Source organism: Neodiprion virginianus, chromosome 4, assembly GCF_021901495.1.
Source record: "Neodiprion virginianus isolate iyNeoVirg1 chromosome 4, iyNeoVirg1.1, whole genome shotgun sequence".
Classification (NCBI taxonomy): Eukaryota; Metazoa; Arthropoda; class Insecta; order Hymenoptera; family Diprionidae; genus Neodiprion; species Neodiprion virginianus.
In genome coordinates this window covers 23,384,982-23,403,221 of record NC_060880.1, presented here as the reverse complement: position 1 = coordinate 23,403,221, position 18,240 = coordinate 23,384,982, and the positions used below count along the sequence as shown (strand labels likewise).

General features: G+C 36.8%; 1 protein-coding gene across 9 annotated transcripts in view; it reads left to right on the top strand.

Annotated features, from left to right (window-relative positions):
• The window catches only part of LOC124303292 (maternal protein pumilio), a 107,193-nt gene that overhangs the window by 35,794 nt on the left and 53,159 nt on the right, over positions 1-18,240 (top strand). For all 9 annotated transcript variants that reach the window (XM_046760349.1, XM_046760347.1, XM_046760346.1 and 6 more), the window contains 3 exons: positions 816-918; positions 2,640-2,739; positions 3,821-3,951. In XM_046760349.1, coding sequence (XP_046616305.1) covers positions 816-918; positions 2,640-2,739; positions 3,821-3,951 — 334 coding nt within the window. The remainder of the gene's footprint in view (positions 1-815; positions 919-2,639; positions 2,740-3,820; positions 3,952-18,240) is intronic.

The window sequence follows — 18,240 nt, the reverse complement described above, 5'->3', positions numbered from 1 at the left end:
GAGGGCGACATTCGGGCAGTCTTGAAGCGTACAGAATTAACGAGCAGGTAGATGAACCAAAAATTGAGAATAAAATGAAAATATATTGTAGGCAATTTTGCACTTCTCATTACATCATCCGAAGTGTTCTCTTTAGATATAATGTATGTGTATAAGTTATCTATTATTTAGGACAAACTTTTTTACGATTTTTTTATGATTTCACGCAATTTCGAACGATTTCATAACCACATCTTTACGTAATTTCCGGCGAATTCACGACATTTAAACTCTTACGGCTTGATAAAGTCTTATGCTATTTGAAATATCCTCTGCTGAATTCACATGGTTTCGAGCGTGAAACTTATCCTGTTTTACGGTTATTTTGAGTGATTGCCAATTGCTTTCAATATCAAGTTTCTAACATGTACCAGTGATTTCGAAAGTCAAAAGTCTCGAAAGTTTGGCTACCAGTGACCACCATGGGGCACTGTTTCTTACTAGACACGCTTTTCAGAATGAACCGTTTAAAAAAGTCGATCGCCAAAAAGATCAGATCAAAGAATCTGTATCATATCTTGCATATTACGAGGAAAAGTAAGGTTTAAGCAATAAGCCAAGAAGCTGTTCCGGTTCTTCCAAATTACAACAATGTTACGTACAAAAGGAAATCACTTCACACGGTTCGTGAAGAAATTTTTACGCCTTTCCTCAGCGATGAGCAAGATGAATTGTAAATTTGTAACTAGGTTAACCAAACGCATTTTCATCAATTCATCGAAGTATGCGTGTTATTCAATGGTATTTAATGTTTTACGGTTGTGAATCTGTTTCAGACAATGCAGTTTCGCAACCGATCTCAATGGGCACTGGAAGACGTGCTACCGGATACCACCACCACACTTCCGAGGTTGGGGCGGTTCTCAGCCCTAGAGGCAGGTTAGTAACTGGAGTATTGTCAAATCGCGTTTCTCTTTGAATGCGGATGAAATATCACGTGCCGCGTTGTGTTGTCGCAGCCGTTCGTCAGGCTGCATTGAACGAAGATGATATTGTTACTTCGAGAGGATCGCAGTCCAACAATGTACGACGTGCGAAACGCTGTGCTACTATTCAAATGACGGCGAATCGCGACGAGTTTACTCACCTGCTTGGTTTTGCAAAATGTGGAAGTGTAAATCGAGAAATAACCGAGTTTACGATGATTTTATTTTGCTATTGATTGTCGATTAGGGATGTACTGGCTGTACATTCTGAACCAAAAGTGAGTCTCGTCGACAATATTGAATACTTTGTGATGAGATCAAAATCGGAAAAAATTAACCACAATAAAGGCGAAAAGAAGATTAAATTTGAATAATGATAATGCCGAAAAGTTATCGATAAATTGTTTGAACAAAATATTGTTCCGAATATTGAATTACTTTGACTTCTGAATTGTAATGTAGAACGTATTTACGAAAACGTATCCAAAATTCACGAGTATTCCTCTATTTTTAAAAATTTATCATTTTCGAAAATGAAAAAATTCTTTAATAATTCATGTGCATTCAGATACATCAACGAATTCATTTCGCTTGAAAAAAAAATATTCCCTAAGAATTTGTGAAACAATATTTTGTTTCAATAATTTATTAGTAACTCTTGGGTTTATTATTCGTGAAAATTAATTTTCTTCTCGTCTTTATTGTGGTTGATTTTTTTCTGATATTTATCAAATCATGAAGACTCCAATATTGTTGACGAGACTCACCTTTGGTTGAGAATGTACAGCCAGTACGTCGTGAATAGTGCGGCTCACGCTTATTCATCTAAACATACAGTCTTATAGTCAATCTTCATAATCCTCAGTTTTCCAATCTAAAGTCGAGAATAAATAATAAATCTTGACGATTATCGGCCAACCAACCTCCGTAAACAACGTTTTTCTTCATCTTTTCCCATTGAACTGATCAACTCACACAGCTTGTTATTTACTCACGGAAATTTACAAGTTTAATCTTGCCATACCATTCGACTTATCGAACAGATGGTGGGTAGATATAAAATAACAGTTTTTAATCCAATCATGTTTCGGATAGTCGTATTCTGGCGGGAAAAATCACGAATGGACTTTCAATTTTCTCAATAGAAATCGATAATCGTGAAGCTTTTCCCTTTGAGATTCGACAATCCGATTGACAAAAGCCGTGAACGAAGTTGGATGTGTAATAATGTTGCTTGTAATTTCTCAAATTTATAGTAAATCAACGCGAAATGCGTTTGAAAATAATCGAATCTTGAGTAAAAAAGAAAGGCACAAAAAGGAGAAAGAAAAAAAACAGAAGTTTAGTTCAGCTGCGAAAAACGATTATTTCGTAATCCTGCGTAAACCGGGATAATAAATATTTTCAGTAGTGGGTCGTTCGTCAGGGTCGAGATTGACGTCACGCTTATAATTCTGATACATTCAGCGGGTGCGCAAAAAGTTGTTACCAACACGAGAAGAAAAAAAAAAACCCAAACGACTAGAAAAAAGACGCTTCAGACACGTCTCATTGCCGGCTGTAAATCTTTCAATTGAACACAAACTGCTCTCGATTTCGCCCCCTATCCGCTCTCCCGAGTCATTCGATCCGGTATTATTTCACATCTCATCAACGCTTATCATCATATTTCAGCGAAACCGGAGGTCTTGGCGTTAAAATGGTCGAGTACGTTCTGGGATCAAGTCCCACCACCCCAAAAGACTTGGAGCCTCGAATGGGTTCCCTGAGATTGGTGAGTAAGCTTTTAATGTATAGTCTGCAAGGATTTTGCATTATGTATATTATTAATGTCATTTGACCGTTGAAGGTTCTTATTAACTTTGTTTCATCTGCTCTGTTCCTGCTCTGTATCGTTGTACGTTGCGATCTTTTCAATTTACTCAATTAACAAGAGCGTTTAACTTTGAATGATGATAATCAAGAGCTAAGTTGTCACATCAATATTTAGGCTATCGTTAGCCATTTTCTCATACAGACGTGTTGTTGTTTAGCTTACAATTAACTTTATCTTTGATTCGAAAATGAATATTAATCAACCGCGCATCAATTCGTATCATTATTTGTACTTGTTTTTCTTGGCAGACTGTTGTATACTTTTCAATTTGAGATGTGATTTTCACGTGTATTTTCCCACTGGATACTAGTATATTATTTAATATGGTCAATGTATAATATCTGCGCACGGTAATTTTATGTCAAACTAGTCGCATAAAATCTAGGGCGGTGTGATTAATCGATTAATTGCACGACTTCAATGAACTATCAAATATACGTATTGTTATACGCTCGTTTTTGTTTGCAACTTTTATTAACTATCAAAACGCAAACCATGTACAATACTCTTCTAAACTTTGAGTCAATCGAGAATACGAATGTTCGTTCACTTCGTCTTCGTACATCTGAAAACAGAAATAGATATCTTGATATTCCATTTGCAAAAACCGTACGTCGTGACGAATTACGGAGAAATAATTAACGAGTCGCATCAAATTTTGGACAAGATTCGAATCAATCGAGATATGCACCTACAATTTGTCATCTGAGTCGAAAAGTGGGAACTCGTTTGTCGCAGGTCAAGGTTGGGTAGCCTCGTAATTCTGAATTGCAAAGTTGCAACGCCCACACTCATACATGCATAGTTTTGCTTGGCTAGATAGTTGGATCGCAATTCGCGTCTCGTTAGCCGGATATCATCATTCCGCGTACAGAGGTGGCAAGTCATATCGTACGCATTGGATTCACTCACGTATAGTTGTTGTTTTGTTATTGTTGTTTATTTATATATTTTTTTTTTTTTTTTGTCGATTGTTTAGAACACGGACGGAGACAAAAAAGAGAAAGAGAAGGGTTCGGCGAGCCCCTTCGATGGTTCTAAGGACGACAACGGACCCCAGGGCAATGGACTGGGCCCCCAAAATGGCCTTGACGACGACAAAGGATTTAAGTGAGTTTCACATCAAGTAACCACGTTTCTCTTTACTACACACTGATTTTAATCTCTCGTACGGCTCGTTAATTTCATCATTCTCTTCTTTCAATTTTATGATTTTTTTTTTCTTCTAATTCTGCTCGGACAAATTTCCCGACGAATGAACACGGAGATAAAATTAGAGGCGAAATTCAGACCGTTGTTTCCTCGCAACTGAGGATCATCGTCGTCGAGTCATGCGACGACGACGACGAAAATAAATTTTATTCCTTTATAGAGCGGCGTCGCGATCACCGCATGTCCTTGAAGTATTTAAATACTTTAACAATGCAAAGACCGAATATTTTAAAACGTCGGTTATGAATTATGCGGGGAAAATAATACACCAGGTTAGAAGTTTTAGACGAATTTATCGGGTACAAAGTCGATTATATGATCCGTTCACCGTTGTATTAACGTAAAAAAAAAAAAAAATTTAATTCTAAACAAGATTGAAGTTAGTAAAGTTAATGTGTAACGAAATCCTTTTTAAAATCTCAATATTTTGCAAATTTAGAATAACCTGGAAGTAGTCGACTTTGCAAAATATCAGCCTGTTCTCTCTTTAACACGGTCTATTCCATTTCAGACGGATAACAGTCCGAAAGTTGCGGAATAACGAGTTTTTCTGAAATTACATTCTTACATGAACCTTGCGAACTTCTTGATTATTCTCAGAGTTTCAAGCGATTTCGTTATACGGAAAGAAAAGAAAGCGTGATAACCGATTTATCAAAGTCGGTAAGACTTGGAAGTTCAACATCCCGTGTTACAGTTTTTGCGCTAATTTGAATTTAGATCGTAACAATTTTGCGCACATGCGCCGAAAAATGCAACAGATTTCGCCAGAACTAAATCAAGTATATAAATTTTGATAAAAAAAAAAAAAAATAATCAGTCGATTGTCAACTGTTATAATGTTGATCCCGTTTCTTTGATGGTTATTTCTAGTTTATTTTTCAATTATTTACCCATTGCCACTTAAATTCCAATGAGATCGATAATCTAAGATCTCTTGAACTTGACAACTTGATAGAAAAGGCATTCAAATGAAATAGTTTGCCTACTGTTACGCTATTAATTTATACCTGAGTATGAATTACAAGTTAATTACCTTAATTCTGAGTCATGTCTGAAATTACGTCAAGTTCCTCAACTACTGATAAAACTTATTTCGTTTTATACGATATAACGATTTGAATTACATTTGACACGATTGAAAGGTGCTTTATAAAAATCGTTAATTGCCGTTGGCTCTTCGATTGCTAATGCCCATTAACTACCGTTCGGTATACGTTAGCTACGTAAAGTTATTTCAGCATTATTTTCCCCAAGTCTGAAATTGAAACGTAGGAATCTGGAGCAATTCCTTTGGATAAACCCGCACGAAATTCTTGAAAATCTCGGTCCGTAAGTCATTAGCCCTAAATTCGACGATACGTCGATAAATGCGATTAGCCCATAACATGCAATCTTTGAACGTAATATACGGTTGTGTGTGTGTATTTCTGTTGCTTGATGAGCCGATGCTATAAGCCTTCCCTATTATGCATATGCGTCAAGATTCTCGTGGAATATCCAAATAGATTTTACTATGCTAGAAAGTAGTACATTGTACATAGGGATTTTTTTTTGAAAGTGAAAGAGGGAAGATAACAGAGGCGGTGAAAACTTTTTACATCAATCACACAAGATGTTTGATTGTATTATATGCGGTGGAAATGCGCTGAAGTGACTAATTTCTCAAGGTTCTTTGCCGCTTGGCGTTTTCAACAAAATTTAGCTCGTAGTTCAACCCTTATCACAGAGATGGTATCGAGAAATCTGATTCGCATGTTTGAAATAGGAAATGGGATGCTTACGAGTAATATCAAAGGTGTTCTCATCTTCGCCCTTAGTAAATCCATCCTTTGTTTTAATTAGGACGATGAACACTTCGTAAAGGTGTAAGTTGATTACTAGGTGTTATTTTCAAATGCACTGACAATTTCCACGAATAGACAACGTAGATTCAAATGTTTCTAACATGTGTATCGATCCATCAACTTTTGAATAGATTTTTCAGATCATAATCTTCTTGTTTGACTGCAATTTGTATATGTCATGGTATGTACACAGGATATGAAAGATCTTCGACTTTCAGGTCTTTAAGAGAATGATATAATTACTCCTTACCGATTGAGTAAAATATCAGTTATTTTTATTATTATCAAAAAAACCTACACAGCGCTCATGCGAAAATACCGCAGTAATGGATAAGCTTCGAAAATAGTTAAATTAAGTGACACTCAACACTTTTGGTAAAGACCGACTGTAGGATACACTTAAGCCTTACGATTTAGACAAACACATTCATCAGTTTTATCACATTTTCGAATTGAAACTTTGTCTTCAGAATTTTAGCACTTTCCATCTTTGAAACATATATGCTCTTATTTTTTTACCGAGAACAGGTGCTAAAAATCGAAGACAGATTCAACTCGAAAACATGAGAAAATTGACGAACGTGTTTATCTTGAACGGTAAAATCTACAAATTTTACCATCTTCATATCGCTACTGTACACTGTTAGAAATGCGGTGTTGAATAAAACACCGACAATATTCGATAGAAGTCCACACCATTTTGGTATTGATTTTAAGACAACTCGGTGTCAAGAATCGAACGATTTACACCGACGATGTTTAATTTTACACTAATAGGTGTGGACTTGTATTGACACCGTGAATTTTCTAACAGTGTACATTACAACATATCCCGATTGGAGCCAGTAGAAATTCGATCCTAAAAAATCTTGCCGAGAGTTGGCGGATCGGCTTGTACACAAGCGTATACGCGTATACCTTATAAGCATCGTAATAGAAGGTGTTACAGCTGTCAAGGGCGGGCAATGAGCGCTCTCGATGTTCCACGCTGCCGATGACAGTAGAATCGAGTCCGGGATCCCCCACTTCTCATCAATCCCTCCTTCGTTCTTCGGCTGCTCGCGTTTTTTAGCCTTTGACTGCCATCTGACGGCCGTGCGGCGAACGGTGATCAAAGTCCCGGCTGCCGACGCTGCCTGCATCACCGGCATTATTTTATCAGCTGCGGGTGTTTCGGGATTAAATTAGCCAATCGAATACCGCGAACCGTTTGAGCATTTGGCAGTTCGTTCCGCTAACACTTTCGGAGGAGGTAAACTGCTTCTCTTTTTCACATATAATTTCGTGCAATATAGCTAATTTTACGAATAGTTTTCCAATTATTGTTGATGGTTTTTTTATTTATTTATTTTATTTTTTTTTTTTTCGTCGGATTAGGAAAACGCACATTGTAATACTGAGGCTATTTTTGAGAAACCTAGATTCTTCCTAGACATGAATTCCAGATTATTATCGAAGTAACAAATCTGAGAAATGTTCGGAATTTCACTTTGCCTTTTGATTTGCAGCGCATTTTTACATTTCTGTGATTTTGGTTGGCAAAATTGGATTTTTTTTTTATGCTCCGCGCACAATTATCGATACATCCGTCTTACTCTTTACAATTTCCTGCTTTATATTACTGCGTGTATTTGATGTATGTTTTTGAAATCATGTGAAAACAAAAATCATTTTTTCGAACACACAAGTTTGCAACAACCCTGTTAGTGATTTCTTTTTTTTCTATTTTCTCGTAACGAATAAAAATCGCTGTGTGGGTAAAAAATATTTCTGAAACGTGTTTCCGTTGCTCATTTCGTAATGTTATTTTATTTAATATAAGCATATTTTTTGTTGCCCGCAAGTTATTTGTATTTATTTTATTTTCATTACTCATTTTGATTGGTTCACTTTGGTGTTCAGAGCGTGTTGCAAAAATGCAATTCATTTTCTTAGATTGACTCTTATCGATTCTAATCTCTCTTCTACCCGTACCTTATACATATTATACTCTATGCGGTGTGTCCGCGAGCCAAATCCGTTTTCGAAGGTCAAGATTGCCGTATTCTTATGCGAAGGCGTACCGCGTGGTTACGTTACGTGTTACAAGATTCTTTATTATTTGCAAATCGATCCTTTGTATGCGGTCACGCGTGTTTATCCACTATAAATATAATACAGTCTTAATCAGACGAATGTGCAATGTGGAAAAGAAACACAGATTATTGTGAAGCAACTTCGATAGCAACGGTCATTGTATTCCATTGAAATTTATCACTCCCTTGATAAATTATAAATATATAATAGAATTTTCATACTTACGCACGTTTCAAATATCGCTGTAACTTTATGAAGGTTTTTTACGCATCGTTAAAGTAAACCTAAAAACGATAATTATTGACTGTAAATTATTTCAATATTCGTTCGATAAATTGACTATGTATTGAATACAAATTACTGACCCGAGTTACGATTCTTTTCCTTCCATTCTAGAATTTTTTCATTTCGACTTCAACTCCCCCCTCCCCCCGCCATATGCCAACGCGATATTATACAAATGGATATCTGCAAGTAATATCAGCGTCACCCGATACTCCGTTGTATAATAAAATGGTCTCTACGAGTTGGTCAATTTTGTAAAAGGATCAAATAGTGGGCCGTGCGAGAAATCAAATTTCGCTGTATAATTTCGAAATGGATTTGTCACCTGAAACACTATATTATAACCAAATAGACACAATGTCGGGATGAAATTATTACGTAAATAAAACCGCATCATTCGTATAATACCTCGCCGCTTTTCCTGCCACCACCTCTTCTATTTGCTCGCTAATTACTTCACCCCCCCCCCCCCCCCCCCCGTCAGATCCTTTTCATCCGGCAATCAAACGTTGACCGTTAATTTCAACGCGCGTGTTACACGATAATTAATGGTTTAAATTTCATCATAATTTTGACAAATTGTCGGAATATTAGCGGAATTCCATTACCTCGAGTAATTAACGCGCATCTATCTGAGTTTAAATTAAGTTATTTTTTGAATTTTTCCCTTACCCGAGAAGATTTTCATTTTTCGAATAACCAGAATTAAGACATTGAAAAACTATGATTTTTATTCTTAGTGTAAAATATCTGGCCTCGTTACGCATGAATTGTTACCTATTTTAAATTCACGAGTCTTTGCGTATTTTATCGTCATCTTTTGCAGGACATTGTGGGAAAATTTTTTTCTCCTTTTCTCGATACGATGTCACGTGATATCGTATCGTATTTTCAAGCCTGTTTCTTTCGTACACGAATCTCATTTTTACCGTCGACCTATAAATAAATAAAAAAAAAAAAAAAAACACGAAGCGAATAAAAATCACTGCTGTAAGTGGCACATCGTTTTGATCGTAGATTCGTTGTTTTACGTGTAATAAATCAACGTTGAAGCGTGATCCCTGCTCAACTTTGACACTTCGATATGTCTTCGTGTGTGTTTGCATTTTCTCTCTCTGATCGCTTGCCTTCTTATGACATTACCCATTCTTACAATTCTTTTACCTTTTCTTATTTACACACTTGAACACGATTTGTTGAAGTGCGTATATTTTCATATCATTAACGTCGAAGTTTCGCAGGTATCTGGGAAAGTCGACGCGTTCATGTATCACTCATTGCATACAGTGTTGTTACGTTGCGTTATAATAGAGGATATCAATGCGCGACGACGGTGTTCAGAAACGAATAAAAGTATTACATAGGTACGCAATTTCTTAAGGCAGAGAAATCATTAGCGTTAAATAGTGAAATGATAATCCGATATATGTACTTTATACGTATATGTACGTCGATACAGCACCTATACATATGTCAATTATAACGTATATGAATAATAATGATAATAATGATTTTATAACGCGTGAAATGCACCAACTACTTTACGGCGTGTTAGACATGTCAGTGTGCATGCCAATAACTGAGAAAAAAAACTCACATATAAATATATATGTATGTATATGTGTGCAGGTATGCATCGTTTTTGTGACTTCGAAAGAAGTCTCGAAAGAGAAATTTGTATACCGTTGACGGCGTGTATATATCGCAGGGAAAAATTTAAACCGCAAATAACACGAAATCGATACTTTTACATACGCGTATATTCGTGTATACAGATACGGGATTGTAATGTAGGTACGTAAATATACATCTATGTACGTGTGTATCTGCACGCACGAGAAGAAAAAAAAATTATTATTCGTTAACGGCACTGAGACACGATAAGAGTTTTTCACATTTCTTCCTTCATTTACCTGTATACTTGAAGAACGTAAAAAAATAAATAAATAAATAAATAAACAAAAATAAATAAATAATGAAAAATGAAAGAAATGAAGTACAACAAAAAATTCACCACTTCGTGCTAGCCGTGAAGTTATGCCGAATTCGTTGGTTATACTTTCCTTATCTTTTGGTTTTATTATTCCACGAATCTCGCGAGATTTTTCGTCATCAACTTGGTACAGTTTTACATTGTTGACTTAACGAACCGTGGGTATTTGCAGCCTTTTGTATTCCGGATTTTCGTTCTCTTAGTTCCAAGAAGTGTCTTCAAAATGCATTCCGCTTTACTTTTCTTATTCCTTTTCCATCCACCTTACTCGATGTCACGATTCGAGCCGAGCTTAAAGTACAGTAGACTATTCTAAATTTAGGCAATGTTCTTTTATTCTGGTAAAAAAAGTTGTTTAAACAATAGTTTTGAACGTACGCGGTACAAAAATTTATCGTAAAGTACGCGCAAGATTTTTACCTGAAGTTTAAAAGGTACCTATCACAAACGTGTGACTTTTACCCACTTAAATAATAATTTTAGTTTGCTGACAACTTTCATTGCGCTGACCCGAAACAGTCCAACACACAAGTCTACGGCCAAAAACCCCGGAGAATTTTCTCCAGGCTTCGTTTAGTATATAGGAAAAGAAAAAAAAAACTGTAAGAAAATAAAAGTGCTTTTAAATCCTGGTAATGCACAGGTATATAATAGACTCCTATGTTTATATAATATATGTATGTGTATAAGGTATGCGTATATCCCCCACGTCACAAGTATCAATTGTTTCTCGTCCTCGACTATACGAGGTTTTGCATTATGTCTATCCCCCCTTTTTTTTGGCGCCCTCTTCATTTTTTCAACCCCTTCGTACAACTGCGGCGACTTTTGTCGTCTCCCCATTTCGTCTCTTCACCTTCTTACCGCAGTTGCTGCGGCGCACGACGGGTTTGCAAAACAAAAAAAAGAAAAAAAAGAAAAAAGTACACATCCACTCGAAATAGCCGTCTAAAAATGGAGAGGAAAAACGTGTAAGAAAAAGGTATTTTTTTCTTTTAACGGGAAGGGAGAGGAAGGGCGAGGATTTTGGATGTCTGAAAACACATGTACGCAATTGCGCATAGAGTATAAACGAAGCTGTCGCGTTTTACGAATATGTGCAGGTGTGTCGGTAGACTTTTGGCACTTCTTTGTTTGTCATTTTAACGACCGTTTAATGCGAATATCCAAACGCGGCAACAAGGATCACTTTGAGGCTAGTTTCTTTTGAATTTACCGGTTTTGGAGACAAATCCTTTCGCTGCACTAGCTCGCAGTGCAGATGACGATGGTTAACCACCGTCATTATTCGAAAGTCTCGGAGACTCCTGCGAGTAAGTAAGCTAGGTTGTTGAAAAGAAGAAAGAAGGGAACGGAAGAAGATGAATTAGTACGTAGTAGAAGTGTCGAGTTGGGTAAAAGTTTCAATAATTCACCTACCGTGTTCACGTAACCGACCACAGTTACATTGCAACTGTTATGAGGAATTGTTGTTGCAACTGTATATAGGTACGTGTACAAAGAAATCTCGACGCTATTATGCCATTTATGAAAGTTGAAATTCTACGACTCGCATTGCCCTTTTCAATTATATAACTATGAACTATCGTGACAGAAGCAAAAAGAGAGGTTCATCCAAGACATTAGCATCCGGGATAACGACACGATTTTACATGTCGTTCCTGCGTTGTAATTAGCCAACAATTCATCCGAGGTGACGATTATTCGTAATTTTTTCATTGTATCATACTGAGGTATGAAATCTGTTCGATACAGGTGGCGTTGATTTAAATTATTTTCTCGTTTCCGTATTTTTCGGTCGTCTTCGCCGAATCATCCTGTACATGAAAAAAAAAAGACATGCGCTTATAGGCATTTTATTATACCCATTTATACTGTATTAACCTCTGTATAACGTATATTATAGTCGGGATTGAATTATTCCTTTATGCATAGGTGAGTGAATTAACCGCGTGGAAGTTTGCTAATTGATTTCAATTGAATTTGCTCGAACTGTACTCATGTTTCGGAATTTGTTGCCGGAATTTAATATACATAGTTTATATAATCTTTGCAGCGTATTTTAAAACAGCTATTATACCCAACTAGTTGAATATTTTTTCTTCTCTTCCTATACCTTATTTGGCAGTATTCGTTGCAATTAGGTTAATGCGTACATCAATATCTTAATACGATCGATTCAGTCGTCGTGGTTGTACTTCTGATTTTTGTCCTTTGTTTTTTTTTTAGTATCCTAATTTAAACGTTATTTTATTTCTTAAGAAATACATTTTTTTCTCATCTGTATTTTTTGACCGTAGAATTGGATGGCAAGTGAATTCGGAATATGGGAAAAATTTTAATGCCGTCGCGTACGGAATTTCTTTATGGGCATAAAAAATAAATTATAGCATCGATTCTTTTTAAATAATGATATAAATTTCTCAATACAAATGTAATTGCACCAAAACACGTATAATTGAACAGCAACCTGTAGTTGCGAATGCACTTTTAATCGTTTCGTTCGAAAGTTTTATTCGATCTTTAGTGAAAGGATTCAAATCATAAAACAGATAATACAGTTGAAGGCAAACTTTTTGCTATTCTTTTCTGCTGAAACCGGCGAGACACGCTTGCTTGGCATTTATAAATTGTTTTTCTTGTATTGCAAACCGTAACTTGGAAAATGAGTATTTAATATATGTAATGCAGAGTTATGCACTGCTCGCAAATGAACTGGGAATTCAAAATTGCCATCAAGGATACTTTTCAATATATATATATATATATATATAGTTTCAACCTCGTGTGTACAATTGATGAAGACAATGGAACGTGTATCAATTTTCCAGGAAAACTTTGTGAGGTTTGTGAGGTAACGAAAATTCATAATCTTGAAGAAAAAATTGCAAGTAGATATTTCACAGCCTTTTTCATGCTTTAAAAATTTTATTGGTGTTTTTTTTCGCCGGGAATAATCGTCATAAATTTGTCTACATATATTATCGGTGCAGGAAAAGTATTTGAACGCTGCGTTTAGGTTACAATATGCAATTAACTATACATTTTGATTGCGAATTACAGTCTTGGCAATGACAGAACATCTCATATAATTGCCTCCAAAATTTAGTCGAAAGAAGTAGTATCTACAGAGATAAAATCACATGTTGCGTTGCTCAATTTCTTGTAATCGTTAATTCAAATTCACATCAATGATCCAGAATGGTTTTCGAACATGCGCAAGGAGGTATAATTGAAATTTCAAGTATCGTTGCGTAGTAAGCAGCGTGTCTACCTTTGATACTATCGATTCAAGCATTCCGGGTGTACGGGATTTCGGGGTTCCTGCTTTCCTCCATAAATTGACGGGGCATGCCGAGGTTGAATATTCTAACCATACATAGTATTAAAGTTCAAAACCAAATTTTGGATATTCGGATATTGACTTCATCGAACTATATAGACGAAAATCAGTTAGCCGAATTCCTCAGTCCGGAAACAACCGCGCAGTAGAGCGGACGTATGAGAATCGCGCTCCGCAGATTTAGAGTATTGGGTTCTCTACCTCCTGATCCTGCGCTCCGGGTCCGCTTCCTGGTGCAACTCGACTTCCAGGACAAGCGCACCGTAGTTTCTACGCTCCAGGTCTGCTACCTGGTGAAACTCAACTTCCAGGATAAGCGCTCCGTAGTTTCTGCGCTCAAAGTCCTCTAACTGGAGAAACTCGACTTCAGGGACAAGCGCTTCGTAGTTTCTGTGATCCGGGTTCACTACCTGGTGAAACTGGACTTCCAGGACAAGCGCTCTGTGGTTCCTGCGCTCCAGATCCGCTACCTGGTGAAACTCAACTTCCAGGACAAGTGCTCCGTAGTTTCTGCGTTCCAGGTCCTCCACCTGGTGCATCTTGACATCCAGGAAAAGCGCTCCGTAGTTCTGGCTGTCCAGGTCCTTGACCTGGTGACTTTTGACCAAGCGCTGCGTAGTTACTGCGCTCCAGGTCCACTACCTGGTGAAACTCGACTTCCAGGACAAGCGCTCCGTGGTTTTGGCTGTGCAGGTCCTTTACCTTGTCGATTTCGACCTCCAGAACTAGTGCTTCGTAGTTACTGCACTCGAGGTCCGCAACTTGATGAAACCTGATTTCACGGACCAGCGGAGTAACATTTATTACCCATTGAACAATCCTCAAGCAGAAAGGGCGTGAGGTATCTGGTAAATCTCGTATCATCTGGTAAAATACTGACAACGAGTAAGCGAGCACAAAAACCAGCTAGACTAGGCATCCGACCCCGAGCGAGCTTTAGCGAGCGAGGGTTTTAAAGCTAGTATTTCATAAATTTCAACGGTGCGAAGTCTGTTACCTGTCTGTAATAAATGTACGCAGAACTTCCTGCCCCGACCTCAATCATCTCTATAACTACATATCGTAGTTATTGATTATCCACCATTCGAATAAAACGTTTGAATATTTTTACAACAGACAAATTTTATAGAACAAAACGTTGCAATTCTTCGCTAAATGTTTCTAGTTTTCCATTTGGCGCACGAAAATATGGAACCCCTGCATGATTGCCGATTAACAGCGATAATTAATCTCGTAACTCCGACTCTCCATCTATGAGTAATTAATAATATACACCTGACAGCGAAACCTTGCGCTAGAAGCAAAACTTGAATTGCTTAACTTGATTGGAAGTAATAGAAGAGCCGTTAACTCGCTGTTTCCAATCCCTATCTGTTCTTTCCTGTTCGTCTTGCTGGCATAAACAAAACCGCGACTACAAAAGAAAATAAAAATAATTGTGCAGCAAGTTGTTTTTAGTCTTCCGTTTGCGCAGGTAAGCGTTCAGTTTCCTTCCGTGCTATATTAATATGTCCGCATGTGTAATGCAGTATTTTATATACCTACCCGGTACTACAGCTTATGTGGGTATAATTTACATTATAACCAACTATTACTTCACTCGCGTCGATCACCTAACGTGGAGTTATGCAAGTTAAGAAAAAGAGAGAGAGAGATAGAAGAATGTTATACGGACGATGGTAAATCTTCACATGTGTGCGAGGCTGTAGCTCACAGCATATATAACCCACTGATCGATCGACACGAATTCTCTATTGCGTAAGCCGCTTGATACCCGCGATGCCGTATGTTGGGATACAGGTACGCAGGGTTGTCCGCCTTTAATAGTGCGGCAACGGCGGTAATTAAACAAGGAGCGAAACCCACGATTTTTATAGTTGTAGCTGCTTCTCCTTGCGAATTGGAGCTTTCATTTGTTCCATTTTGTTTTATAACATCTCGCACGATGTGGCACATTCTATACCATTTCAATTTAGCCGTGACCCTCATCGTTTTCGATTTCATTATCTTGCCGCTATGTTGTGTACAGCTGTGGAGCATCGAAAAAACACGATTAGCAACGTTTGAATTGAAAGAAATAGTCAGACTTTTTACAGTAATAGATCAACTGGCGATATCATTGTCAAGCATAATTTATTTCAATGCACAGTAAATTCTTCGTAGAAACAAAAAAAAAAACATAGATTTTCGAATTTGGAGCTGAAGTGGGTGTATCTATAGCTTTATGTGTGAGATACAAGCGAATCAATTTTTATTAAGAAAATTCGAATCAAACTGAGTAAGAAACAACAAAGATCCCGAACTTTGCCCGGTCAACTTTTTCTATCAAATTACTTGAATTTTTGTTAATTTTTTTTTTTTTTCTTCTATATCGATATGCTCGCATATCTATGTCGATCTATAGACTAAAAATGTTGAGTTCTTCACAAAGGATTCACTGTACAAATTTCTTTCAAGACTATTGTGGCCCACCTCAATGATTTCGCGAAGCGTACGATCACCACATGCAAAAAAAAGTATGTTCAGTTTACCAAATACGGTGATCAAACATGACGGACGAAATGTTCTGCTGATGCGAATACTAATGGTTTCATCGAATAGACTAGACTGTTCTTCCGATCACTATTTTATTGCATGGAATCACATTTCTTTCGCCGTATTTGGTAAATTAGTCGAGTGCTTTTTTTTTTTTTTAGAGCTAATTTTTTCTTTAATCTAAATCGAAACCTTGCGAATCATGTTTTTTTCTACACGCAACAACATACTAACAAGAAAGTGAGATTAAAAATGGTGAAGGTCATGGCGACGATAGATACACGGCATGAAAATTAATTTTTATGCCAATTTTTGTTTCGTACCATCGTTATAGCTCAAATTTTTGCTTGCGCAGTGAAACCGATGTTAACGCAATAGATTCGATCTTGTCAATATGAAAAATGCAGACTATTTTATTTACCGCCAGCTTTTTTACACCTGACTAATTTTTTTTCTCACTTCACGTTTCGTGGAGAGGCTGCGTTTAAACTGCGTCAAAACGATGCTTGTTACTACGCTTATTAATATGTACTACAGTTGAACGATACGTCGAAGTATTATTGGCGCGAGGAGAATGTTTCAAGAGTTTTATTTTAATAGTATATATTTAATTTATTTGAAAATAGAGACGGACAGAGAGAGAGATAGAGCGAAAGAGTGAGACCCGGATTTAATTTTGCTTTTTCTTTTTTACCAGGCCTTTTAGTCAAGGCACAATTTATATCTTGAGAAAAGCAACTTCTTCGCAAATATTACAAGAATTCAGTCAGTGACTGGTGTGTGCTGTTAGACCAAAAACGTACTAGAAATGAAGTGTAGCTTTGCTGTTCTCATTATTATAACATCACAGAAACAAAACTTTGACAAGTTGTCTGAAATTTATCGTTAATACTATCTAAATCTTGTAAAAACTTTATACAATAGAATATCGGCCGCTCAAATTGCATTGGCGACTCCATCCTTCGATTTTAATTCGAATAACATCCGCCTTTTAAGTTGTTACACTCGATACAATGATTTTGAATTTTGCGTATTGTTCTTGACAAAGGGGTTCACGGTTAAAAATATAAAATCACACACTCCGGACTTTGTTTCACCCTGTGATAGGCACCATCTGTTTCTTCACTTCAAAGAGAGGCCAATAATAAACATAGTAAGATAGGGTAATGTTGAGCTTCGAATTCTGAAAGCCACATTGATGCAGGTTACGTAGATATGCGAGCTCAAAGTCTTTCTTCTTTTCGTTTGTTCGTGATCTTCTCTGAAATAACTTAAACAGGAACAAAAAAACAAAGCTTGTTTGACGTAAAAATTTACACGATAAAAGGTAATTCAATTATATATATATATATATATATAAGAAAAGTGACGCTGGGAAATTAGCGATAACTAATTAGCGAATGCAGTGATTCGTTTTTTTCTTCAAAACGACCTTGTTCTTCATTTTTATCTCGGTTGCAAGAATCATATTAATAGTATTCACTCAGGCTGTAGAATATAATCCGGTATTGCTAAAAATTTCTGTATCAGTGACAGATATGCATGTATGTATTAGGTACGCATACCTGTAATACATTAATCAGCGGAGGAATGTTAATAAAACGTCTTGTATTCTGCATATATAGACAATACTTTCGACGTTGTTGGGAGACCGGGAGCCACGTAGCGGAACGGTGGGAACAAATCTGTCGAAGGTCCCTGACATTTAAGAATATTGCGGGTGGTGGTCGGTCAGTCAGCTCCGACGTCACTTTCTTTATATAGAATCAATAATATAACGATGTAAATGATGTGTGCACACGTCACGTGTATAATCATCAAACACACAATGTTCGAAGATTCGTTACTCGCTGCTAAGTAGGTGTAAAAAAAAAAAAAAGAGAGAGAGAGACAACGAAATGGGAATGAATTTTTTTTCGTCATTCATTTCCATCAATAGTGACTATTTTTTTCATCCTTTCTATACCGGGCAGTATTTTTTACGCACATTATTTACACGTGTTTATATGCATGTATACGTACTACATATTAATACATGTACCGAAAGGAAAGTGTGAAATTTCGCAGACTGAGCAACCAAAAACGCATGCGCAAAATAATTGAACTCT